Below are 25,345 nucleotides of genomic sequence, written 5' to 3'. Positions count from 1 at the left end.
ACAATCAAGCAACATCTTCACTTTAACATTTTAATCCATGTGTTCAAATCCCTCCTTCTAATCTCTATAACCTCCACCAGCACCATCCCTCCTCTAATTCCGGTTCTTGTGTTCTCCCAATTAAAATATCTTTATTTAAAACCTACCTCTTTGACCAAACCTTTGACCATTTGTCCTAAACGTAACTCAGTGCCCAGGTTTTATAACGTCCCCATGAAAAGTGCCTTGAGATATTTCTGTGGTGCTATATAAATAGCTGTTTTAAAGAGACCTTCTTGCAAGCCGTTGCATCTGAGTTCGAAATACTTGTCAATCATTAAGACAATACATTGTAAGTTGCATCATTCTCATTAGCGTGTGGAGAATCAAATGTTGGATCAATGCTTTGCCGAGTGGTCTACAGATGTAGTGGTGGAACTGTCTGTCTCCAACGTGTGTCACATATGGGCACTTATTTCATAGCGAGTTTTGAGAAAATTTCATCATGAAGTCAGATTGCCAAATTGACTGAAACTCTGACTGAAACTATACAGTGATGACACCACATGCCCCGCCCCATGAATCGCCCTGATGCGTGGTAATGAGTAGTGAAGTGCGACGTCAATCAGAATGACGTCGGCCCTCGCCTGGCGGTCCCATAGAAACCCACAGGTCGTTAAAAGGTTGAACGTGTTAATCCCTCCCTCGACTGCCTGAGATTGGGCGCTGAACCAGGGTCTGTCGTACAATTAGTGCGTTGAGATGTCAATTGTCCTGAGCTTTAATCCAATTGGATCAATACTGATGTCAGTCATTTAAGAACGCCCCCGAAGCGAAGGTCTGATTTGTTAATCGACCAGTGACAGGCGGAATCAGATATCAGTTTCTGCATTTCCATTGGTCCATTGGAACAGCAGCCTGAATCCCTGTGTCAGGATTGATCAGCCTATGTGTCGATCATCGGAGGCGCTGCTTCGGAGGCTTTCCCTGTTTAAAAGCTAGAGTGGAGGATGACGTTGAAAGGTTGTGGTATACGATGTAAGGAAATCTTCAAATAAAATTACGAATTATTCATACGACTGGGGTTTGTGGCTTTTCACCTGCTGACAGATCGCTAGTAAGTTCAACCGTGTGGGCGCGAGAAGGATGCTGTGAATGGACGGGGCCAGGGTGCTGTGGGCGGCAGGAGAGACCGCGGTCTGATATCGGGCCTAGTAATGAACTGGAACGGAGCCTGAAAATAAAGTGTCATGTTACGGCTTAGGCTGAATTTCAGGATCTTTGGTATCGGTGTGGACCTCAGCCATAACTTGATTTGTTCACCAAACGTTCCTGAATAAAATGGGGTTTTCTCTTTTTTTCTCTCCTGATTGTTCAGCTATCTTTGCATCTGTCTTTTTCTCGAATGTTTAAAATTTCAGCATTTCTCTGTTGCTATGTACATGTATCTGTCAATCTGGTGGTTAGTTAAATACTGTAAATGCTCAGCGATCTTTGTCTCCGTTCAGGAGCTCCTTGAGATTAATTTCACTAACAGAAGGTGATTTATGGGCAAGGAGTTTAATCAAACCTCGTAGTTCTGGAAGAATTTTAATATTTATCATTTTAATAAGTTTTCCTAGGGAGAGAATGTTGGTGAGGTAGGATAAGATGCTTTTGAGGTATTATCGTTAAATTGTATCTCGATAGCTTTGGTTAATCCGCTACTAAAAGGGAGAAACTCACTATTATGATGTGATTCAAAAATTAGCATGTAACAAACAAATAGGTGTGGTAATGGTGGGTTAGAGAATAGTTGTCTGCCATATATTCCAACAATTTTTAATTCACTTATTTTAAACTATATATCTTTATTGTGGAAATTATTTTAATCAACCAGTTTAGGCATATTATGATCTACCTCCTGCACAAGTGAGAATTGAACCTGTACCCTCTAGAGATTCTACCACTATGCTGTAAGACCCCCTTGTTATTATTGATTTATAATGGCATCTCATTTCATTTCTAGTGGCTTGTTTTAATATTCTGGTTTTAATATTCTAATATTATGGTTGATGCCATAATAACATTGTGTGAGACTTTGTCATTCTATTCTCTGTCTAATCATCATTGACTCCAGTTTTATTTTTGAGTATTTGTAGTATGACTGTTCTGACCTCATTGGCATTCTGTAGCTTTACAAAAACAGTAAATTGGTTAGTGCTGTATTTGTTCTTGGCAGATGACCATGTATTTTTGGAAGAAACTGAGTCATACTGTGACTATGTGTGAACAGGTGACTAAATTTGTTCATGAGATGGAATAAATATCTCAGCATATGTATATGAAGAATGATCTAGATGATTATTATACAGTTGCTGTCCTGTAATTGAGTGCTTTGTGAAGGAAAAATGTAATGCATACGAATTTAACATTTACTTGTTTCCACATATTTTAGTGGAGCTTGGTTCTATTTGACCTGTTGATACAGCTACAAGACTATGGGGTATTTTCATGCTCCTTCATTTTCTTTTCTCCTCCTACCGTATGCTTCCCGATATTTTCACTAGCTCCTTCAACCTTAGATCCTGTTCCTCCCCTCATCAAGTCTACCATCTTCAACAACATCTTGCTGTCAAAAAAAAGGCGAAGCTCAGTAATCTGTCTTCTGACTGCTGTCCTATCTCCAACATTGCTTTTAGAAAAACAGAATGCTGGACGAAGTCAGCAGGTTTGGCAGCTTCTGTTGAGAAAGAAACAGTTAATGTTCTGATTCTAAAGGAGAGTCTTACTGGATTTGACATTAACTCTGTTTCTCTTTGTACAGATGCTGCCAGATCTGCTGAGGTTCTTCACTAGTTTTTATTTCTGATATCCAGTATCTGTTGTACTTTGCTTTCATTTCAATATTGCTTTCCTGTTCAAGCACCTCAAACTTATCACAAACTCTTATCTCTCTTGTAGCTCGGAGCGTATTCAGTCTGGCTTTTTCCCTTCCTGGAGCACTAATTGAGTCTTGTCAAAATCACATTTTATCCTCTTGTGACCATTATGCCTTATCTTTTGACTTTTCAACAATGCTTGATATAATTAACTTCTGCAGTACTAAATGTTGCCCAGCTCCTTGGAACTGTCCTTGCATTGTTCCATTCCTGTCTGTTCTAGTGGAACTAGTACCTTCCCAGCAGTGACATTTCTTCCAGTTTCACAGCATTGCCTCCACACTCCCTTGAGGATTTATCCTTTGGCCTCTTGTTCAACTCTGTGATTTCCCTTTTTGTGATATAATTTGTAGTCCTGAGTTCTACGTCTGTGTATATACGAAGATGCCCAGTTCCATTGTTACCTCGTCGTTCACTGACTTTGGGCTCTCAAGTCTTGGATGATGATGATGGGAAGTTCGCAGCTGCCATTCTGGGCCTCTTGGGCACTGCCCCCCCCCCCTCCCCCCTCCCTACTATTGGGCTGAGTCAGTCCCTTTTTGGTTTGACCCTCACTTGCATATAAAACCCGGGTGCTCTCCATCACAGAGGCTACTCCTACTGTCATTCCCTGTTCATCATCACTTTTCCTGCTCCCTTCAGCTCAGTCTCACACTCAGGACTCAAGCTCCAGGAAATTCCCATCTCTGAACACTGATTAATTAAAAGCCTGTTTACATTCAGGATGTAATGCTGATAGCATGGCTGGACTCTAGGAAACAAAATATTTGTACCATTGGAACCAGTGTTTGCACGTGAGGTTTTGTGTAGGCAGGAGAGGAGGTGCCAGTTTCCTCTTGTCAGAATGTTCGTTCGAGGTCACAGTTTCACTTTGTTAATGCTGGCCTCGACAAATGTCCAGTTACTATGGAAAGTGGATTTAGCTGTTGCAGACTGCAATATAAATGTGTTGAATGTGGGAGCGGTTAACTGGAAGCAATTTGCTAATGTAAATGTAAAGAGACCGTGGAAAAACGAGTCATGTGGTTCGGTATTTGTGTCCCTACCTCTGTACAGGAAAGTCCAGGTTCGAGTCTCGCCCCAGAATGTAATGGCTATGAATGTGTATCATAATATATCCAAACAGGTTGAAATAAGTTAATTTTTTTTTTATTTTTAAAAAAAACTCTGCTTCTGAGCCAGTTTTTTTTTATTTTAGGAAAAGAACAAAAGAACTACTTAGCACAGAAATAGACCATTCATCTGTATGATGCACAGAGGCTTGTTCCATTTGAATTCCTCTCCCTCCATCACCATATCTTTCTATTCCTTTCTCCCTCATCCTTGTCCAGTTCCCATCATTAAATATTTCTTTGGTATTATCTTCACCTATCCCATGTGAGAGCAAGTTCCATATGCTCATCACTCCAATGGCAAAAGATTTCTCCTGAATTCCCTGTCTGTTTGTTTCAGATGGATGGTCCTCTTGTTTTGTGGAAGCATCTTCTCTACGTTTACCCTGGAGAACCCCTTCATAATTTAAAAGGTCTCGATCTGGCCCCTATCTTTGTTTCTAGAGAAAAGAGCCTCCGCCTGATCTGTCTTTCCTGATGGTTATAACTTCTCAGTTCCAGGGTTCTCCTTGTTAAGGATTTGATGAACCTTACCTGTGTGTGAACTATTCCCTGTCTAGAAGCTTGGCATTTAATTTTAAATACAGAAATCTTGTTGATTCTGTTTAGAGACCAAGCAGCCACTATGGTGTTTATTTTTAAATACTAGTTACTGGCAAATTACTATTTCTATTAAGGGGAAAGAGTAAGCATTGTACTAACATGCCTGTGCTATCCTCCTTCATCCAGCATTGAACCATTCATGATTGGTTAGTGTAGTAAAACTCTCCTGTCGCACAAACCAGTTGACATCATCCAAATAATGTTCCTTTGGAGAATAAATTATTAAATTTATTACTAGCTTTGACAATGAACCACAAGAGGAGATCGTTTTGCCGATGTTGCAAACATTGATGTAGTGTGAGAGAAAATTTGAAAGTAAGCAACTGACAACTAATTGTGATCCACGAATGTATCCCTTTCTATCTTTTTTTTTTCTCCCCAGGTTCTGCACATCCATCTTCTGAGTGCCCCCCCCCCCCCTTCCAGTTTTCCATTCTAAGACTCCAGTTTGTTGTGCAGCCTCACTGTTTGACAAGTGTGTCTTTCACTAATTGTATCTTGTGCCGTTTTTCTTTTTCTCATCTCTGTTCTCTGAAACATGTTTGGTTGCTTTTCATTTGTCTGATTTTTCTTTGTTATATATTGCATCCCCCCCCCATAATAATAAAAAAAAACAATAATTTGCGACTGGTGCTCCAGTGGTCCTGTATCTCCTGATAATTCTGGAATTCTTCTGTTTGTTTTTTGTATAAAAATGGGAAATAAAAACTAAATTCTGGTAACATATAGCAGTCCATCTTCATTTATTTAAAGATTAATTTTCATCAGAACCAATGGGCAGCAAAGTTTGGATGCATGTGTGCATATCAACATCCCATTAATCTTTTTGAAAATGGAGATAGGGACTATACTGGGGAAAGGACCATGGTGAAAGTGGTCGTGTCTTATTGGCAATGAGGACAGCAAATGTAGAGGCAAATCTTTGTTTTTGTCAAACTGCGGTGAGAGCATTGCCCAAATCCAGAATTGCCATCATTTTTTTTTTTTTTTTTTGAGTTATTTTCCAGAGCAGACTTGAGTAGCATATGGGTGAGAGTGGCAAGAGATAAACTAAATTGGTCAGAGCTTGCTTTCTGTGTTTGGGACAATAGAGATAGTGGCTGGTATAGATGGTAAGGTTGAGAGGGTGGTGTACGGACTTTTATAGTGAGGAAGAACCATAGCAACCTCGTTCTCCCTCAGCTAACTGACCTTTTACTATCTGCAACACTGCATCGCCCCTCATGTGCCAGTGATATCAGACTTTGTGAAATAATATATTATCTGGAAATACTGTACAATATTTCACCCATGCTTTTGCATATAATCATCCCTGACTCTCTAATTTGTAAACAACATGACTATGAGGAAATGATTCACCTTGATCATGTTGGTCCAGTGGTTGGGATGCTGGGCTATGGCACATTCCTCTTTTGGGTTGGAGAGGGGAAATTCAGTTTGGGTTGTTGGAAGTGAAGTGTGTGGATGCATCTGCTTGAGAAACTTTGTGAAACCCACTTTGAGGAGGTAGCAGATATGATAGGATAGTCAAGGGTGTGAAGTGAGGTGGGTAGTTGGCGGACCCTTTATGGCAAGCCTTTTAACAGGATTTCACATGCAGGATTACTAGAGAAGCTTAAGATGTATGGAAGTTTGAGAACAGCAAACTGGATGTTTTTGTTTGTTTCTGCAAGAGATAAGACGGCAGGAATTCTTTGGTGTGGTTGAAAGCAGGTGGTGGTGTCCCTCGGGGTTCCGTTCGCTCCTGTTCACTGTCTGTCAAGATTTGGACGTAAGTCTTGAGGGAGTGGTATCAGAATTTACAGATTATGCCCAAATAAGGAGGTATACTATCCATACAAATTCCAAGAAAATTGATAAGTGATGGGCTGGCAGATGGAATTCAGTATGAGTGACGTATTTAGTTGAAGAAACATCAGTAATTCTTCTTTGGAAATTAATTGGATCACTGCTGTTAGAATTTTAGTTTTTATCATTGATTATAGAATCAAGGGGGAAAAATAAGAGATTTATAATGTACCTATTTGCATTTTAACAGTGCAGCATTGTCCACTATAGAGAGGATATTGAAGCTTCCAAGAGAATGTGATGCAGATACACTTGACGTAACTTACAAAAATGTGACAAATAGTTTTAACAAAGGAATCTTGATTTATGAGCTAACAAAGATAGAAGTCTTAAGATTGGAGAAGTCCGACAAGCAGAGTTTCCTTGATCAAGATGATTTTCAGGAGGGTGAAGGGAGGACAAAGGGTGAAGGGAGGACTTTGGATTCAGGAGGAAGCAAATCCTGTAAGAACCGAAGTGGGATCCTTGTGTGCGAGTAAGTAAAGGGGGGGGGAGATTAATGTTCTAAAGTTGGACAAAGCTTGTCCAATCCTGTCTTTAGGTGACTGTTAAAGGTGTCAATTCAAAAAGTTGCTTGAGACACGAACATTACCATTAATGTGGAGAAATGGCAGCTTGTATGTAACATTAAAAATCCATCACTGATTTAACAGGACTGTTCTGTAAGGGAGACTGGAGTATTGTGCTTTCTGATGCCGTGAGGTTTGCTGTTCAACAGTTTCTTCACTCCTTTCTCTTTTGTCCTAAGCCAAGCAGTTCTCGCGTCACCTTGCTCGGCCTTCCTGTTTGAAGTGACCACTGTTGTGTGTCCTATAGCCTGAATGTAGCTTGCTGTAGGAATGGACTCCCACTTATAAAAATAGAAATTGCACATTCAGAAAAATGTTGGTAATCTTGGCAAGGATGCAGCTGAGCTGGTTCTGGAAGCATTGCATAATATCTTTGTTGTGTAGAATACAGCACTTTAGGCAGTCTAAAAGTAATATGAACTTGTACAGTTTCCAAAGAATAACTGGATGCCTTTGGCCCTTTTTATGATGGTTTTTCCCTCTCAATATGTAAAAGATCCATAGCTCTTAATTGCAGCATGTGGGATTAGCTTCCTTTAACTTGTGGGAAGAGGATAGAACGCTTTGGGCTGAGGGTGACAAATCTGTAATTGTATGGGAGTGGACAGTCTCTTGAGGGTGCTGTGTGCCGGCTGGAGCTTATTTAGTCTCTCATTTTCCACTTGTGAATCACGTAAGCTGTTTATATCTTTCAGTCTGAAATGTTGTTTCCTTTTTCGTTTTGTGGAATGGACATAGTGATTGCCTTTTACTGTGTCACCAAGGTCCTGAGAAAGCTGTTTAATTTTCTGCTAGTTACTAAGCTGTATTTGTCAGTTTCTATTAATGCTAAATATTGGTTGTGTGTGTGGTCTGGTGCTTTTGAGGCTGTCACTTGTGTCTGTTCTCCCTGTTCCAGTTAGCACTCAGACTGGGCTGGATGGGATGGGCAGGGAGGGAAATGGCAAGACTGGGAAACTGTTCTCCTTTTTAGCTGGGAAATGTTAAAATAGAGGTGTACAAAATTTTATGCAGGATTTCAGTAGAGGTGGAGGTTGGTGGGGAAGAGAGTGCGAGAGAGAGAGAGAAACTATTTCTTGTGGCAGGTGGGTCAGTAATCAGAGAATTGAGAGAGGAGAGAAGGGGGGGGCTGGGAGTGGAACTGGATAGCTATGTCAGAAAATCTGATGGTGGGATGAATGGTGAGCTGTGCTGCTAGTTTTGAAAATTTTCCCCCCCCTATACACTTCTTCCCCCAGTATGATCCCTTTTAAAGGTGAATCAATGTGCCTATTCTGTGAAACTGATCCTTTTTCTCTGAGCCAGATTGGTAACCCCTGATGTGGAGTAGTGTTCAGGAATTGGATGGATGCAGGAAAGTTTTTTTTAATTCATGCGTGGTGTCAAAGTAAATAGTGCTTCAGATGAATATATTCATGTTCAGTGTCTTCCTGTTTTAAGATGCTGTTGACTAAATCACTCTGGACTGGTCTTTGTTTCTGTGGGGTTGCTGGTTAGCATTGTGAAGAGTGTGCAAGTAATGTATTGATTTAAGCATGGAATCTTCCACCCCTGCTGCTGCATTATTGAAGGTAATGACCTTCAGATGAGATGTTAAATTGAGACCCGGTCAAGTTCAGGATGCAGGAGATTTGAGACCAAATAGCTGAACTGCGTATCTGAATGGGGGTGACTTCACCAAGCTGCATTCATTGCATGTCACATACTTAACTTTTCTCGCTTGGTTACTGACACAGCAGAGCTGCTTGCTAGGCCACTGTTGGAAGACATTTGAGAATCATTGAAAGAAGCTGGAGTCATCTATACATCAGATGGGGAATGTATAAGGGGGCTGTTCAATTCCTGAAGGTCATTTATATTTCAGAGAAGGGAGCTTGCTCAACCACCTCTCCCTAGCTGAATTCAGTTGTACTTGACTATGTTCTCACCCAAAGTTAGATGCTTCTACCTTGGCTCAGGAAAGCTATTTCAATCTTTAATATTGATAAAAATCTACTTTCTGCACAAGAGTCTTACTGGATGGGCCAGCATTTATTGCCAAACCCGAATTGGCCTTGAAGATGGTAATGAGATGCTGCAGTTCCACAATGCTGTTGGCAGGAAGAAGTCCAGAATTTCGACTCGGCAACAGTTAAGGAAGGGCCGAATTTTTTTTTTTTTTTTAATAGTTCTTAGTCAGGGTGATTTGGAGGGGACCTTGCAACTGGTGTTATTCCCATGTGTCTGCTGCCCTTGTCTGTCTAGATGGTAGAGGTAGCTGGTTTGGAAGGTGCTGTCAAAAAAGCTAAAATTGAAAGGTAGTTCTCACTTCTTTGGTTGAAGTAACCTGCAACATGAAATCCCCATGAAACAAGGTTTCTGGATGGGAAAGCCCATGTGAGGGTGCTCAGGAGACTTACCAGTACAGTTCCAGTGATGAGGGACTTTAGCAATAAGGTTAAGTCAGAGAAGCTGGGCTGGTTCTGTCTGGAGTGAAGCAGATTGACTGGTATCCTGATGGAAGTGTTGAGGATTATGACCGGTACAGACAAATGAATCGGATAAGTACTAGCAGGAAGTAAACTTCACCACAGGGCTAGAGCAAGGGAGCGGGGCTGACTGGACTGCTCTGCAGAGAACTAGCATGGATTTAATGGGCTGAATGACTTTTTGACAAGGTGATACCTTTTCCTGATTGACATTGGGGAAGACTTATTATCTTATCAAGTAACTAATAATGATCATTTTTTTTATGTATACCTCCCAAAAGAAAGAAAAACAGATTGTGTATAAACTTTTAAAAAGCTAACAAGATAGAGAAGCTGTTAGCCGTGGGCGGCACGGTGGCACAGTGGTTAGCACTGCTGCTTCACAGCGCCAGAGACCCGGGTTCAATTCCCGCCTCAGGCGACTGACTGTGTGGAGTTTGCACGTTCTCCCCGTGTCTGCGTGGGTTTCCTCCGGGTGCTCCGTTTTCCTCCCACAGTCCAAAGATGTGCAGGCCAGGTGAATTGGCCATGCTAAATTGCCCGTAGTGTTAGGTAAGGGGTAAATGTAGGGGTATGGGTGGGTTGCGCTTCGGCGGGGCGGTGTGGACTTGTTGGGCCGAAGGGCCTGTTTCCACACTGTAAGTAATCTAATCTGTTGACACTGAACATGCTCTGGCTCTTCTAATAGGGTTTCCAAGTACAACTTGAGAGGAGATGACGCATGGTGAATGTTTTTTAGCACCGTTTTCCTTTTATAACCCAAGGGAATATGATGGCATTCTTTTTTTATTCTGTAGTTGTTGTGAACCTCTCCCATTGTTTCACTCAAAACAGACTGAAGCTTTTCCTTGTGGAAGGCAGTTGGAGAAACAAGGCTTTGTGTTATTGCAGCACAGCCGGGAAGAATTGGGAAAATGTTTACTTTGCCCAAATTCATCTCTACGTGTTGGCTTGCTTCCAATCCAGGATATCTGATGCCATTAAAATAACGGATGTGCACCATTGTGCGGCTCACTGCTGTACTACGTTAAAGCTGCATTCTGCTCCCATTTATCCTCCGTCTTCTGTTGTTTGGCTGGAGAGATCAGTATTGCGTCCGGGAGTTTTTACAGGACTGCAAGTTAATGTTTTGAAAAGAGCCTTGTCTGTAAACGTTGTGTTTTCCAAAAAAAGTTGTCTGAAATGGTAAGGAACTCCTAATGCAGTTTTAATCTATGCAGTGGAGTGTCGGAAACCTTAACTGGGCTTCTGTAGATGGAGGGAGGGGTGTGGCAAGGGAAATCAGAGTCTTTTGGTGGGAGTAGAAAAGAGAAATGGCAAGGGAATGAGCAAAGTTACGTGTTTATGCAGTTGGTGTGTTGTACAAGATTTTAAGATGGATGCACTGTGGCAGATCTGTTTGAAGTTACTGTACCTGATCCAGTTAGTCATTTGTGACTTCTGATTCTTTTTATTTTGAAGTAACTTCAACTACCCAAGTGGGAAACGAACACCAAGTGTAAAGCTTTTGATGTACTTCATTGTATGTTTACAGTTGACATTTTTGCACGTTTAATGCATATCATTTTGTCTTTACTGATCAACCTGTTTATCCCAGGCAATATTACTTATTGCAAATAAATCCACCATTTTCTTTTTAGCAGAAACTCCTGAGGCTGTTGCATTATGAGCCATGGGGTACGACGTCAATCGGTTTCAGGGCGAGGTGGATGAAGATTTGATTTGCCCGATTTGTAGTTGGGTTTTGGAAGAACCTGTACAAGTGAGTAAGCTAATGTTAATTTAGGGTGGTGGAGTCGGTTGTGCAGAGGGATCCCAAATGGTCTTGGTGTTCAAAGCTCCAAAGTATCTTAACTTGCAACTCTCGGAGTGGGCGGGGGTGCTCACAACTGTGCCTCATTGTGCAAGTGCCTTTGTTTTAAGGGGAGAAAATAACACCAGGTTTTTCGAGGAGCGCTGTCCGAATCACAATATTTGGTTCATGCTGGCTCACCTAACCATGTTATCTGAATGCTTCTTGTATTTCTTCGTGAGTTTGACATTGGGTTCAGGGCAAAAGGTCTTGATGGGAGTTTGGGCTGAGAACAAGAAATCCTGTCCATCAGACCTCCTTGGGTGAGTGATCTGTTGATGCAGGGTTGGAATGACTGCAGCTGTACTGCACCAGAAAGCTGCAAGGTCAAGAGATTAACAGAATGCTTCATACATTGCAGAGCCAGATAAAGTCTTTTGAGTTTTAAATGGCAGTCATGATTCTGAGAATCAAGTGGCTGTCCAGTTCCAAGACTTGAACATGTAAGAAACCTGAGGGAAAGGGAGAAATTGCTGTTGCTCAAAATGCACATTTAGTTTGGTCAGCATCAGAGGAGAGAAAAGAGAGTTTAACTTTTTAAGCACATAGACAGAACTGGATTGTAGATAGGACAGCTTCTCTCTGGCAACCAAAACCAGTTCTGGAGGACATTTGTACATACAAATGCTTACTGAATAGTGACAGCCATGATGCATTCCAGGCATAAGACTCGTTGAGTTGCTTATTAATTGGATAAATGAGCCATACGGACCAACAACCTCCCTGTTCTTGGGCAATAGCAGAGGTCCTCCATTTTGTCTCTGCTCCTTACGTAGGAAAGGGGGAAATAGAGTTCCTGCTCTCCCTCCCCCTCTTCACCTCCTGGAAGTGCATCTTTGTTATGTGAGACTAGAGCTGGGATTAGCTGTGCAATGAAATTGCTTGCTGGTACTCCCTTGAGCCTGGTTGCCTACTCCTGCTTTTCCTTGTGTTATGAATTGTATGATTTCAATCCAACTTTGTTTATTTGTAAGAAAGCGATCTCTCTCATCTGCTTATTTCCTACCCTGCTTTCCAGTGATTTTAGGGGAGTGTGGTAAGTGTGAATCTTTTATTGGCTAACTGGGTGATTTTATATACTGAAATTAGTTGGGGGAGGGAGCTAGTATTGCATCAGCAGAGAGGAGCAATACATAATGGACTTTGACTGAAGGCAGTGTTTCAGAATAAGCTCCTGTATCTTGTCCCACTGTGTGAATTGGCACTACGTTTGATTTGATTTTTGTTGCATGCAACAAGCTCGTTTGGATCTTTGGCAGTTTGTAATGGCTTTTAATGTGTTGACACTCCTTGAATCGCATGCACTGGCATCAGAGAGGAGAAAGAAGAATTAATGGCAGGAATTTCTAGTGCAGTGACAGATTAATAACCATGTTATTTTGATTCCGAGAATGGCAACCAGATAGGAATAAAGAACTTTAAAATGCTAAATTTCTAAAACTGGCCTCTATGAAAAGAGCACTAGTTCCAAGTACAGTTGTGAGAGCACAAAATTTGTGTAAACATGTTGGACCTGGCTGTGTGACAGACTGAGTGAAGGGGAAATGTGGAAAACAAGCCTTTGTGTGCAATGAGGAAGTTTTATTATGTTCCCACGTGAGAACCTGTTTTGTGGTTTGCATCTCTTGTCTTGGGATACGGATTTGAACTAAGAAGGGGAGGCAAAGAGTTTGTGTTTTAAGAGGCATAGGTAAGTTTTTAAGCTGGTTGAGAGAGGGTTAATCCTATCATCGCAACTGGATAAATGCTGGTCTGAAAACTGCATGAAGATGAAAGTGGTGGACATCCTCTCTAAAGTTCTTAGTCATCTCCTGTGATTTTCCCCCCCCTCCTTTTCCCCCACCCCACTATATAGTCCTGTAAAATGTAATTTTCAATGAGTATATTACAGATTTTCCGCTGGTTTATGAATTTAATCCCAATGAAACGATGCGTGATAGATTTGATGGGGCACCTTTTAAAAAGATTACGGGAGAAACTGACGAGCTCAAAATGGTACTTTGATACTGACTGCATCATAAAAATTGGCTCCTTGACAATGCCGCAGAATGCTTTTTAACCTTGAATTTGATTAAAGGAACTTCACCTCTGGCCAGTGTTCATCTCCATACTTGGGGAAAAAATTGTGTAGGTGGCAATGTATCCAGCTTCGTTTGTACAATCTGATCTTGGTGATCTATGCATTTCTTGATCACATCATGTTGATTTGTAGCCATGCATGCTTGTGGAAGCAGAGTTGATTTTTATTGAATAGAGCCTGAGCGTGCTTAAATGGGGTCACCACAAATTGGATTCCCAGATGACTGGTGCAGTTTTCTTTTTGTTCTCGCTCGCTTTCTCTCTCTCTAGCTGGTTCATTTGCTGTCTCCTCTGTTCTCTCCTAGGCACCACACTGTGAGCATGCTTTCTGTAATGCCTGCATCACCCAGTGGTTCTCCCAGCAGCAGACCTGCCCGGTGGATCGCAGTGTTGTTACTCTAGCCCACCTTCGACCCGTTCCCCGCATCATGCGGAACATGCTGTCCAAACTGCAGATCACCTGCGACAATGCCAGCTATGGCTGCACAGCTGTGGTGCGGCTTGATCAGTTGACCTCTCACCTCAATGATTGCGAGCACAATCCGAAGCGACCCGTGACCTGTGAGCAGGGATGTGGGTGAGTTTCTTACAACGAGCTTTCAGAACTGTACATGCACCTGTATTTTAGGTGAACATAGTTCTTACTGAGCCAAAGGAAAGGGCCAGTTCCTATTGCTGGTTTATGTTGAGTTTATCTGTCTTCCCCAAACCCAGTGGTGAGGTGCTACCAGTCATCTTGGTAAAAGGCTGTTTGAGGGAGGGCTTAGAGATTTTGATAATCTGGCTTGTGTATGATGAACGGTCACCTGGATAGGGTGCTGGTAAATCCGCTGTCAGGGAGTTAAGAAAAGTTGTTTATCTTTTCTTTGTGATTTGACTTTGCTTTCGTTAGTCTTCTAGTGTTAGCTCTTGTGGGTGGCTGTACACCTTTTTTTGATACTGTTCTTAAATTGCTCATCGTGTTAGGTGCTTTAGTCAGAGGGGAATGGGTCTGGGTGGGTTACTCTTCGGAGGGTCAGTGTGGACTCCTTGGGCCGAACGGCCTGTTTCCACACTGTAGGGAATCTAATCTAATCTAAATGACTACTCTTCATTGAGCCTGGAAGACAATAATTATCAACCAGCATCATAACCATGTCCTATCCTGAAGCTGTTTGATGTCCAGCTCTGCTTATTCTTTCCTCCAAGGATCATTTCATTGTAGTTGGAAGCAGAAAACATTGCCTCTTCTCCCATTCACAACCCACCCAGCCATGAAAGATCAATTTCTCTGCCCTAATTTGGCCCTCTTGGCTTCAGAATGATTCATGGTACAGGAGGCACAATTAAGATAAAGAGAAAGTAAAAGCCTCCGGGATATGGTAAATATAAACTGACTTCTGGATGTTTTCTTAATATTGTAATCCATTTAGGGTCTGTTGTCATGGAAGACCTACCCATTTCCTGCCCTCCTTTTATTTGCCCTTCTCCACAAGTGATGTGCTGATCATACCCGTGCTGGCTGGTGAGAGTGTCTGTCAGTGACAAGCTGGCCATTCAAGGAGATGCGAATCTGTGACTTGAGTGAACCTGTGCTGTTCTCATGCACCCTTCATTCAGCAGCGTGGTGCCTAGTCATTTCCAGAGTGAAAAGGAGGATTCTTGGAAGTATCCTCAAAAGATTGAGATATTTTAACTGTCATATTTGTTTTTGCTTAGCTGATTAAAATTAACAAGATTTTGTTTTTAGGGAAACTATAGTAATTGGTTCTGCTGTTCTGTTATTTTACCTTGGTTGTCCTCCCTTTTTCAGATTAGAAATGCCCAAAGATGAACTACCAAACCACAACTGTACCAAACACCTTCGCACAGTGGTACTTCAACAACAGGGGAAGATTGCAGAACTGGAGAAGGCTTCAGCAGAGCATAAACATCAGCTGGCAGAGCAGGTGGGTACTTGCTGGCACATGGCCTAGCAATACTACTGAAACATTGACCTGGGTGCTGTCAAGGTTCTGACTTTCCATGTGGACTAGCTAATATCATTATCATTGACCATGTAAATGCCCTTCTACTGTGATCCTGGAGAAGCAAAAAGTAATTTTTTTTTTTTTTTTTAGAAAGAGTAGACCTCACCACTTAAAAGGTCTGCCTCTAAAATGGGCATTGTTTGTATTGGCCAAAACTCACCAAATGTCTCATGATAAATGGTTCAGGTCTATTTCAGAGTTGGTAGTGATGGGTATTAAATGCTCCTTTTTTTTTTAGCAGGAACAGCTGTACTTACTCACTTATGATATTGTATAATGAAATAATTTTTTTTGTTTGAAAATGTTTTGTTAAACACGATCATTCCAAAACGTGCTGTGAGGTATTTGGGTTGTTTGGTGAAGGACATGTACTTGGGTATGTCAGAGTTAAAATGGTCAAGTGCTAGCCTTTAGCTCTGTGGGGCTCATAACTCCTTCCTGCACTTAATCACACAGAGGTGAGTTCTGGCTTTGAGGAGTCGAAGTTGCATTTACACTGCACTGTGACATTTGTGTGAGGCCATTGATATGAAGTGCAGTGTTAAAGCTGTCGAGCAAAACCACTTCGGGCGCAATCTGACTCTCGAGCAAATCAGAGCAAGCTCCCTCTAAGGAGGAGTCATTGGGAATTATAAAAGAAACCTGCTCAAATGTATTTATAGTCAGCTTGGTTTTTCTTTTATATGGTTTATTTGTGACTGAGGGAGTTGTAAAGTTTGCAGAGTGGAGCATTAAAAGCAATGTATGCTTTGCAGCATGTGGCATGCTCCTGTGTGAGTCTTTTCTGCAGTGCCTTGTTTGTGAGGGAACGATTGACAATGCGCACAAACTAAATTGCATTATTACAAGTGAAATTTCAGTAACTCTCCTCCAAATGAAAAGGATCTTGTAATCTGTTTTCATTTATCCATTTTTCTTATGGATACGCAATGTTTCCACTTTTCAATGAGAACTGTTTATTAGAAACCACCATTCTTGTGCTGTCTTGCTCCGCTGGCTACCTCACTTGCAAATTTGCTCTCTTTATAACCTGTAGGCACTGTATGTGGTTAATTGTCTGAGATCTTGAAGACTTTAGGGGCTGCTGCTTTGTTAAACAGGCAAAGAAGATTGTCTTTCTGAAGGGTAGAACTGCACTACCTTGTATCTTACTAAGTTATCAAGGCTTGGAAGGTTTGGTTCTATAGTTTTAATAGTTTGCCCTGACACAGAGAGTGAAGGATATCTATTGTTATCACTGACTAGCTTGACTAAACAAGTGCATGGGCATTGATTTGATGGGCAGTCACTTTTTTTCTTGCAGATAAATAAAGCCCTTGGGACAAAATGCTAGGGGTCTGCTGACATCTGCGACCCAAAAAAACAGGAGATAAGAATAGAGAGAAATTGATGGAGTGGGTTAGATGAAGTAAGTGGGAGGTGTTTCATAGCATTGACAAAGGTGTAGGCATATTTGGAATATTTTGTGTACAGGTAGTTCTTCTATAATGTGACGGTTCCATTCTTGTGTGAACCTGTGTTGTATAAAAATTGTGCAACAAAATTAGTATTTAGTTTTGGTGATGCAATCCATATTACAACCAACACACATTTTAAAAGTTTGCACTTCAGAAGCCACGTCCTTTATTTGTCAGTTGCATTGCAGCCAATTCGCTTTGACGAAACGCGTGTTATAGCAGAATGACCCGTACTTGCTTCTGACTGTAGACAAACTGTATCTTGATGTTTTGGGGCATTTTCCTTGGTGAAAATATGTCCTCTAAAGAAAACTTTAAAATAACAAGCTAGCAATACTCAGCAGCTCCGTCAGCATCTGATTAAAGGCAGATTATTGACGATCATTGATCAATTCTGTGTGTATGTGTTTTCCTTACTTTGCAGAAACGAGACATTCAACTTTTGAAAGCGTACATGAGGGCTATCCGCAGTGCAAACCCAAATCTACAGAACTTGGAGGAAACCATTGAGTACAATGAGATCCTAGAGTATGTTTCTGTTCAGTTTCTTGTCCTTTTGCCTTGTGCCGTTCTGTGACTAAGTAGGGAAACCATTGGCTTCTTTCCAGACCTTGGCGGCTTTGTAGCCAGCCACTTTAAGATGTTAGAGAATTATAAGCAGTCCATGCTTTGTAAGCTGCTAACAGTCTTCCAGTTAATTTCCTAAATATACTTGTTCTGTATCTGTGACCTATTTCTGCAGGAGTTCAGAATGTAGAGCATTTAAATGGAGGTATTTGAGCTAAATTAAGATACTTAAGCAGGATCTATTTCAACTTGTATCCATTCTTTAAATTCAATTTCAATATCGTCTGCCATTGCATAATTATGATCCTGTATAAAGCAATCACTAAATATCCCAGTAACATCTTTGGTGTTGGCTGTGGCTCAGTAGTATATGATTGAGGATGACACTCGTGCAGTACTGAGGCCCCATCCATCTGCTCAAATGGACACACAAGATCCCATAGTACTACTTTGAAGAAGAGAGGGAGAGATTGCCCCAGTGCCCTGGCCAATATTTATCCCTTAGTCAACAACACCAAAAGGGGTTGTCCGATCATTATCGTGTTTGTGCGCAAATTGGCAGCTGCATTTCCCATATTACACCAGTGATCGTGCTTCAAAATACTTCATTGGATGTAAAGTGCTTTGGGATGCCCTGAGGTCACAAAATGCGCTATATAAATGCATTTTCTTTTCAATTTGCAAGGCTTTAGCATAAAATCTAGGTCAACACTCCTGGTGCAGTACTGAGGGAGTGTGGCACTGTTGGAAGTGCCATCTTTCAGATGAAATGTTAAATCAAGACCCTGTTTGCCCTCTTGGGTGGGTATTAAAAGAGCAGTATTTGAAGTGAGGTATTCTCCCTGGCGTCAATGTTTATCCCTTCAGCCAGCACCGTTTATGAACAAACTAACTGGGCATTATCACAATGCTGTTCGCAGGAGCTTGCTGTGCGCAAAAACAAAAGAGGCTGCAATGTTTTTAACATTACAACAGTAATCAGACTTCCAAAAAAAAGCATTTCATTGGCTGTAAAGCACTTTGGGAAGTCCTAAGTCTTTGAAATCCATTAATATCTTAATTTAGCAACCGTCTTTATAATGGGCGAAAGTGAGGACTGCAGCTGCTGGAGATCAGAATCTAGATTAGAGGGGTGCTGGGAAAGCACAGCAGGTCAGGCAGCATCCGAGGAGCAGGAAAATCGACGTTTTGGGCATTCCTGATGAAGGGCTTTTGGCCAAAACGTCGGGTTTTTTTGTGTGTTTTTTTTTATTTGTTTTTTTTTTCCTGCTCCTCAGATGTTGCCTGACCTGCTGTGCTTTTCCAGCACGACTCTGATCTAACCGTCTTTGTAATGTTGACCGGCTGATCATTTTTGGAAACTTCCTTTCCAACCATTTTACATTGCTTATGTCCATTAAGTTAGTTCTGGAGCTAACTGCAATAGTTGTATAAATGACTAAACACTTTTTTTGTTCAATCATCTTGAGGGCTGAGAGGATGGTGGGGAGGAACCATTTGTTTTTCTAATGTGTCACTATTTAAAAAAAATATATAATGGTGACCAAGACTAAAATGGCCTATCCCAGGAAGTTGTCTAGAGGAATAAAGGGGGACCAGTAAGAAGAAAGCTTAAAAGTATTAAAATGGTGCATGTATTCTAGAGTTTCCACTGTACCTTGCATGCTGCAGTAATGGGGGGGGGGGGGGGGGAAGAGCTGTGGGGGCAGGGCAGCACTCATGCATTTATTTGCAGTGATTTGGAAATAGATTACCACCCTACAGTCTGGAATATAAAGTGTATGCATCAAAGATACTGCCTTTTGGATGAGATATTTAACGTTAAACTGAGAACCCATCTGCACCCTTAAGTGGACATAACCAGTCCCACGGGCACACTTTGTTGTAGGGCACGTTTTCCTACTGTTCTAGCCAGTATTCACCCCGACATCACTTCAGTTTTTACTTGAAGGTAAATGGGGTATTTGGTCTTTATTGCATTGCTGTTTTGTGGGAGCTTGCTGTGCGCAAATTGGCTGCTGCATTTCCTATGTTACAATAGCTACTGAGCTCTTTAAAAGTAGCTCATTTGAATGTAAAGTACTTCAGGACTTCCTGAGGTTGTGAAAGGCACCATATGAAAGCAAAGCTTTCTTTTTCTCTCTCCTTTTTAATGTTCCCTGTCCATTTGGCTGCAAAGTTTTTTTTTAAAAAAGGAAAATCTAAATTTTAAATGTGAACCAAGTTGCATGCAGGGAAAAGATGAAGATTTTTGTAGTGTTGGCAACATCCTATTGTGCAGCCCTCTGAGCTGAGGCAGAATGTGGTCTCTGTGCAATACCCTAGCTGTGACAGGGTGCTGGTCATATTGGCTCCTCCTTCCCCACTCCCCACCCTGTGCTGAGTCCCAAATGGGTCAGGAAGCAGTCATGTGCAATATATTATTGCAACCCCTCTATCTGGATGAGGATGTGAAGTTGCAAGGAGGAAAGAAACTGTGTGCTCTATTCATCTGAATTTGTAGGGCTTAGTTGACAGGGATTTTGTTTATTTTGTTAAATAAAATGCACACATTACCTGAATGGTATCTTCTGTATTGTAGGTGGGTCAATTCATTGCAACCTGCTAGAGTAACCCGCTGGGGTGGCATGATCTCCACCCCTGATGCAGTTCTGCAAGCAGTCATTAAGCGGTCTCTCATAGACAGCGGGTGCCCAATGTCCATAGTCAATGATCTCATCGAAAACGCACATGAGAGGAACTGGCCTCAGGGCCTGGCCACTTTAGAGACTCGTCAAATGAACCGCAGGTACTACGAGAACTATGTAGCTAAACGAATACCAGGGAAGCAGGCAGTGGTGGTGATGGCGTGTGAAAACCAACATATGGGAGAGGACATGATCATGGAGCCTGGTTTGGTGATGATCTTTGCTCATGGTGTGGAGGAAATCTTTTAAAACAAACACAATGTGTTCCTTTTTGTTTGAATGAAGTTCATAATGAAAAGAAAGCAAGACTTGGCCTTGCCCTAACTAGAATATCTTCAGTGGAAAAAGAATTCTACAGAATCTTCACATCTATTTGCATTATGGACCATTTGACCAACGGCTTTTATGCAGCTCAAGAACTGGTGTAAAGGATGAGCTTGCAGCTCACAGAACATTTGTCACAACCATTGTTTTTTATTTATTCTTTCAAGATTAAAAGACTAAAGGCAAGAAGTACAGTTCTGATGCCCATTCCAGTTCTTGCTGCCACGTGAGAAAACTAACATTTGTGGCGCTATTTTACCTTACCGATAGTGGTTTGAGTTGTGCTCTGATACCTGATTTACATGTTTGTTTCTTTGCCTTGTTGCAAACAGAATAGTAATGGACAATATTTCTATTGTAGAAGCTGCTGCTACACTGTGGTTGAGTGTAGAATACAAAAGTGTTTCTGTGATCATTTTGGAGGGAAAGTCTTTTCAGGTTGCTCTGTTTGAGCAGAGCTCACAGACAAACTTAAAACAAATAGATTTTAGTCCTGTATGTACAATATGGCTTAATATCCACTAAAGTAATCAAAATGACTCTGATTTGCTGCAAACAAAAACTATGTTCAGGCATGATCAAAAAAGTTGTTTTTGGCAAAACCCAAGTGAGATGTGGGGTAATGTGTGAAACATGAATAATCACCTTGAAGTGTGGTTTACTAAGTAACCAGTCAGGCTGAGATGAATTGAATTTGCAACTGCTACAGGGCATTGCAATTGCATTCACCTTTTTTTGTTTTACTTTGAACCTGTGCTAATATTAATCACTTTAACCTAAATCCTACCTTCTTTTGGATTTGCCTTGAATTGAATTATTAAACTTGATGTCAAATGATCTCTGAACAGAGTTTTGTGCAAGAATGGCCAAAATTGGAGTGAGATGCCTCCAGTGGGGAAACAACAAAAAGATTGGCCTTTTTTGACCCTGTAACTAATCCTGCTTTTAAAATCCTGTAAGTATTTTATTGTGTGATGTAACCAGGATGCCATCTTGATTTTGAAACCGTCTACAGATACCTGAATATATGACTCTGTCTGTCTGTCTGTCTGTCTGTCTGTCTGTCTGTCTGTCTGTCTGTGTACGTATGAGAGAGAATCTTTTCATGTAAACTTCAAAAGTAACCCGGCTACTTTCTCCTGTGGATGGATGTTGAATGCATGTTTGCAGGCCACAAAACTACAATGAAGGCTGAGCTAGTAAAGGATTGCAAAAAAAAAATATGAATGAAAGGGATCCTAGAAAGCCTAAGTATAACATTTATATTTAAAAAAAACATTTAATTCACTTGGCTTTGTTTCAGTGGAACTGACTGAACTAGGTATCAGTACTTTGGTACCTGTACCTAATATTGGACATTTTAACTGACTGCAAATTATTAAATTTGATCGAAAGTAGCCAAGAATGATCAGACCGATTTGTCACTGGCAACAGGTTTAGAATGTGGTGCTTCAAGTCCTAACTTGATGAAGAGAGGGAAAATGCCGTTAATCTATAAATTCTAACTAGAACTCATGTCTGTACGTATTATTTTGATTAAAGTCTTGCTGTTTGACTGGGAATTTTTAATTTTTTTCCACAAATAGGTGAATTCTCTCCTTCAGCATTCAAAATTTTAAGTTTACAAAAACCCTTTGCAAGTGTGTAACATGGTTTAACTTTTGTTAGGGCTAGAAACTGGGTCTATGGTGTTGATTCAGTCCTGGGCAGTTTTTTTTAAAAAAAGCCAAGTTCAGATCCAGCAAATCTTTATCACAGTCCCTTGTGCAGTTCCCTATGCCTTTCAAATTGTAGGGAAATCTAGTCCATAGGTCTTGAATGTATATCATTTTTGAGCTCAAATCTAGGGTATATTGCTTAAGGTTTGTTTCAGAAGGATAACAATTACATTATTTATTTTGAGGTTAAGAGGACCTTCAGTGTTTGGACAACATGAAGGAATACTCTTTCTATTCAACTTGGGAGTGGACTCAGGAATGTCATAACACCCATCCAAGGAAGTGTCACCTTTTTTATTTTTCCATGGAATCCACTGAAGTGTCTAAACCTTGGGCCTCCTGGATTCTGAGAGTTTTCCAGCAAGCTAAAAGCTATTTTAATGTCTGATTTCTGGTTAATAATCAGTACAAATATTTTGTCCAGCATCATAAATGCTCTTGGAGGGCTTAAGATACAAATTTGTGCACCAAAGTTTGCAGTAAGTGACATGACTGTGACACTCCCTCTGCACATCCAGGGAATCCATCATGACCTTTTTTTTTCCCCCAGGCGACTGGTAATTTAACGTGCAAAGGTGCAGTAAGGGCTTTCCCCTCAAGTTTATTTTAAGTTTTAAACTAATTGATTTGCAACATGTCACACAGTCCCTTTTTGGATGTTTCCATTTGGATCTTGAGGTGGCTTGACGTTGCTAAGAAAAATGAAACTTCCAGCTTGGCTGGTTGGCCCTGGGCAGAAAGGTAGCTAGTATCTGGTCTGGTCCTGTTTTTTTTTTTAAATCATCTGTATATCTTTCCTGAAATTGTGTGACAAAAGTGACTTTGAGTGCCCTTGACTAAAATCTATCCAAATGCAGTCAGAAAGGATTTTTCTTTAAATCGCCTGGTTATGTGCAGAAAGCTATTGTAGTGATGACGGTGTTCACAAGCCTGCTTTCATTTAGTGCCAAGGATTCTGTATAATCGTAAAGGAGCTATTCCCATTTCCAGCTTTATACCCTTGACTTTGGGACTAAACAAAGCTACCTAAGAATATCCTCGTGGGGAAATAATGTGTCTTTTTTCAAAACAAAAATTCTCTCTGTCTCTCTGCATATCTCAAGAAGGAGCTAGTGGCCATTTGGTCCCAAATTGACATTCTACATTTATCAAGGGACATTTTTGATTGAGGGCATTCCAGGCAGGCTTATCTTTTGATTTTTTAAAATATATTTTTCAGTTATGGTCACTGCTTTTAAAACCTGTCAAGTGCAGTACCCTGATGTGTTTTGTCCCTCCATAACCAGAGGATGCTGAGGTCAACTATAATCTCTCCGGGTTGCTGCCCAGTCTGAGATTGACTACCTCTGCTCAGAGCAGAAATTTAAATTCTTGGTTACACTGGGGGAGAAGAGGGGTGGGTATCTTTTACCTAGCTTCTTGGAGCTTTAAAGTAACTTCCAATGCGATAGATGGAAAAGCAGAATTTGGCCACTGTGTTAATCCTCTCTGGAATATCGTCCTGCAGCAGCCGATTGGAATTGTTGTCTATTCGATAATATGCATAGAAAATCAAATAGTATTTTAGAAACTGTTATCTTGCAGTAAAACAAGCAAACTTGTATGAAGTGTTTTTTTTAATGTTGCTCCAGAAAACAATTCAGTACTTTTTTTTAAATTTTATAAAGCTATGTATTGTCTCAGTGTGTGTCTTTTTAAGGTGGACCTTCTGAGTACACAAGTTTTATTTTGTGATTGGCGAATGTTTGCAGTCCAGAATTGTCTCCTGTAGCTGATTAGTTGTGATGTATTTGAAAAGCTGTGGCACTTGGTATTAATGATGAACAAAACACTTTTCATAAATTATCTGTGAAATAAAACTCATACTATGTATTTGGTCTTTGTGTCTTTTTTTCTCCCCCCCAACTTGCGCTGTCTGCGCATGTGCCAATCTTTATTTTCCTGTCTCACCACCTTGCTTCCAGCATGGTTTATCCTCCATTTTGCTCACAACCCTCAGCCAGGACGTTCTGTTCCAGCTGAGCACGGGGCTAATTGCATTCTGTACTACATTCTGGTACACAGTTTCAAATGTTTGTTTGCCCACCAGAGTGACATTGGCCGGTTAATTACATACCCGATGGGCTTGTTCGTCTTGTCAGATTGTTCTTGTTGTGTTCATCTGCAAAATGTGAGAGAGGTTTATGCAAAGTGGAGAATTGTACAGATGAATGCCAAATTAAACCTCTGCTTGGGCAGTACAAAATAAAACGTCAGTAGATGTGGTGATAGCTGCACCGAAATGTAGGAATGGAACAAAATAGCTGATCTCTATGCAAATTGGAAGCCAAAATAGATATTGGATATATGTCCAATCAGTTTAATAAAACAAATGGAATGCTGCAGTGCAAAATCAATACGCTTGAAAACTACTTTAAGGAAGTCCCTGCTTAAGTCAGACTTTACGTGGAGTACTGAGTCCAGTTTTGGTCCACAAGGCTTTTTTTGGGGGGGGGGGGGGCGCGCGCAGGTGGTGGGAAATGTTTGCATACTCTTTGCAGTTCCAATGGCTGATCCTGTGCACTAACTTAAGAACTGAAAGTGGATGTTGTAAATCAAACAAAGGGTTTGCTGGAGCCATTTAGCAGATCTGGCAGCATTTGTGGCGAGAAATTAGAATTAATGTTTCAGGTCCAGTGATCCTTCCTTAGTCACTGGACCCGAAACGTTAATTCTGATTTCTCTGCAGATGCTGCCAGACCTGCTGAGCTTTTCCAGCAATCTTTTGTTTTTGTGTGTTTTTTTTTGTTGTTTTCTGATCCTCCACATTGTTGTAGTATTGGAGGTTTTGACTCTTTTTTTTTTCTCTCGCTTCTCTGCTGCCACACTTGTGCATGCTGAGCTGACATTCCAAGGCCAGTGGTGTTCATGTGTTGGTCAATGGCTATCCCTTGCCTGTGGGTCATGATGGTGTCAAACTGTGGTCTCAGTTGTGAAAACTTCTCCAGACTGAGCAATGTTATGACATTTTGAAGGGTTGATTATACAAATTCTTGTCCTTGGATCTGTTGTATTTAAATAGTATTTGATGTGCTTCTGTAAAATAGACCTGACTACTGGAGTTTTGGAAATTTCCCAAAATAAGGCTTTGGTAATGAAAGTTAAATTTATAC

General features: G+C 40.9%; 1 protein-coding gene across 6 annotated transcripts; it reads left to right on the top strand.

The window, feature by feature from the left end:
• The first annotated feature begins 926 nt into the window (after nucleotides 1-926).
• Nucleotides 927-24,065, top strand: rnf41 (ring finger protein 41). Of its 6 annotated transcripts, none has more exons than XM_043681665.2 (6): nucleotides 927-1,017; nucleotides 11,141-11,262; nucleotides 13,737-14,008; nucleotides 15,224-15,359; nucleotides 17,322-17,425; nucleotides 20,046-24,065. In XM_043681665.2, exons 2-6 carry the CDS (start codon nucleotides 11,173-11,175, stop codon nucleotides 20,398-20,400), a joined length of 957 nt encoding a protein of 318 aa, XP_043537600.1. In that variant the 5' UTR covers nucleotides 927-1,017; nucleotides 11,141-11,172; the 3' UTR covers nucleotides 20,401-24,065. The 6 variants fall into 6 exon arrangements, with proteins under 6 accessions (XP_043537600.1, XP_043537599.1, XP_043537602.1 ...); XM_043681664.2 differs by having other exon boundaries at nucleotides 961-1,096; XM_043681667.2 differs by having other exon boundaries at nucleotides 964-1,017; nucleotides 11,144-11,262.
• The last annotated feature ends 1,280 nt before the right edge of the window (nucleotides 24,066-25,345 follow it).

Source organism: Chiloscyllium plagiosum, unplaced genomic scaffold (genome assembly GCF_037043375.1).
Source record: "Chiloscyllium plagiosum isolate Xiang-an unplaced genomic scaffold, Cpla_swu_hap1 HiC_scaffold_53X, whole genome shotgun sequence".
NCBI lineage: Eukaryota > Metazoa > Chordata > Chondrichthyes > Orectolobiformes > Hemiscylliidae > Chiloscyllium > Chiloscyllium plagiosum.
The sequence above is the reverse complement of the archived record's forward strand: the minus strand, read 5'-3'. Positions and strand labels throughout refer to the sequence as shown.

Coding starts and splice junctions, on each gene's coding strand:
- rnf41 (XM_043681665.2), top strand. CDS start 11,173: ATGGGGTACGACGTCAATCGGTTTCAGGGCGAGGTGGATGAAGATTTG. Junction 14,009..15,223: donor ACCTGTGAGCAGGGATGTGG/GTGAGTTTCTTA, acceptor TCCCTTTTTCAG/ATTAGAAATGCCCAAAGATG. Junction 17,426..20,045: donor GAGTACAATGAGATCCTAGA/GTATGTTTCTGT, acceptor TCTGTATTGTAG/GTGGGTCAATTCATTGCAAC.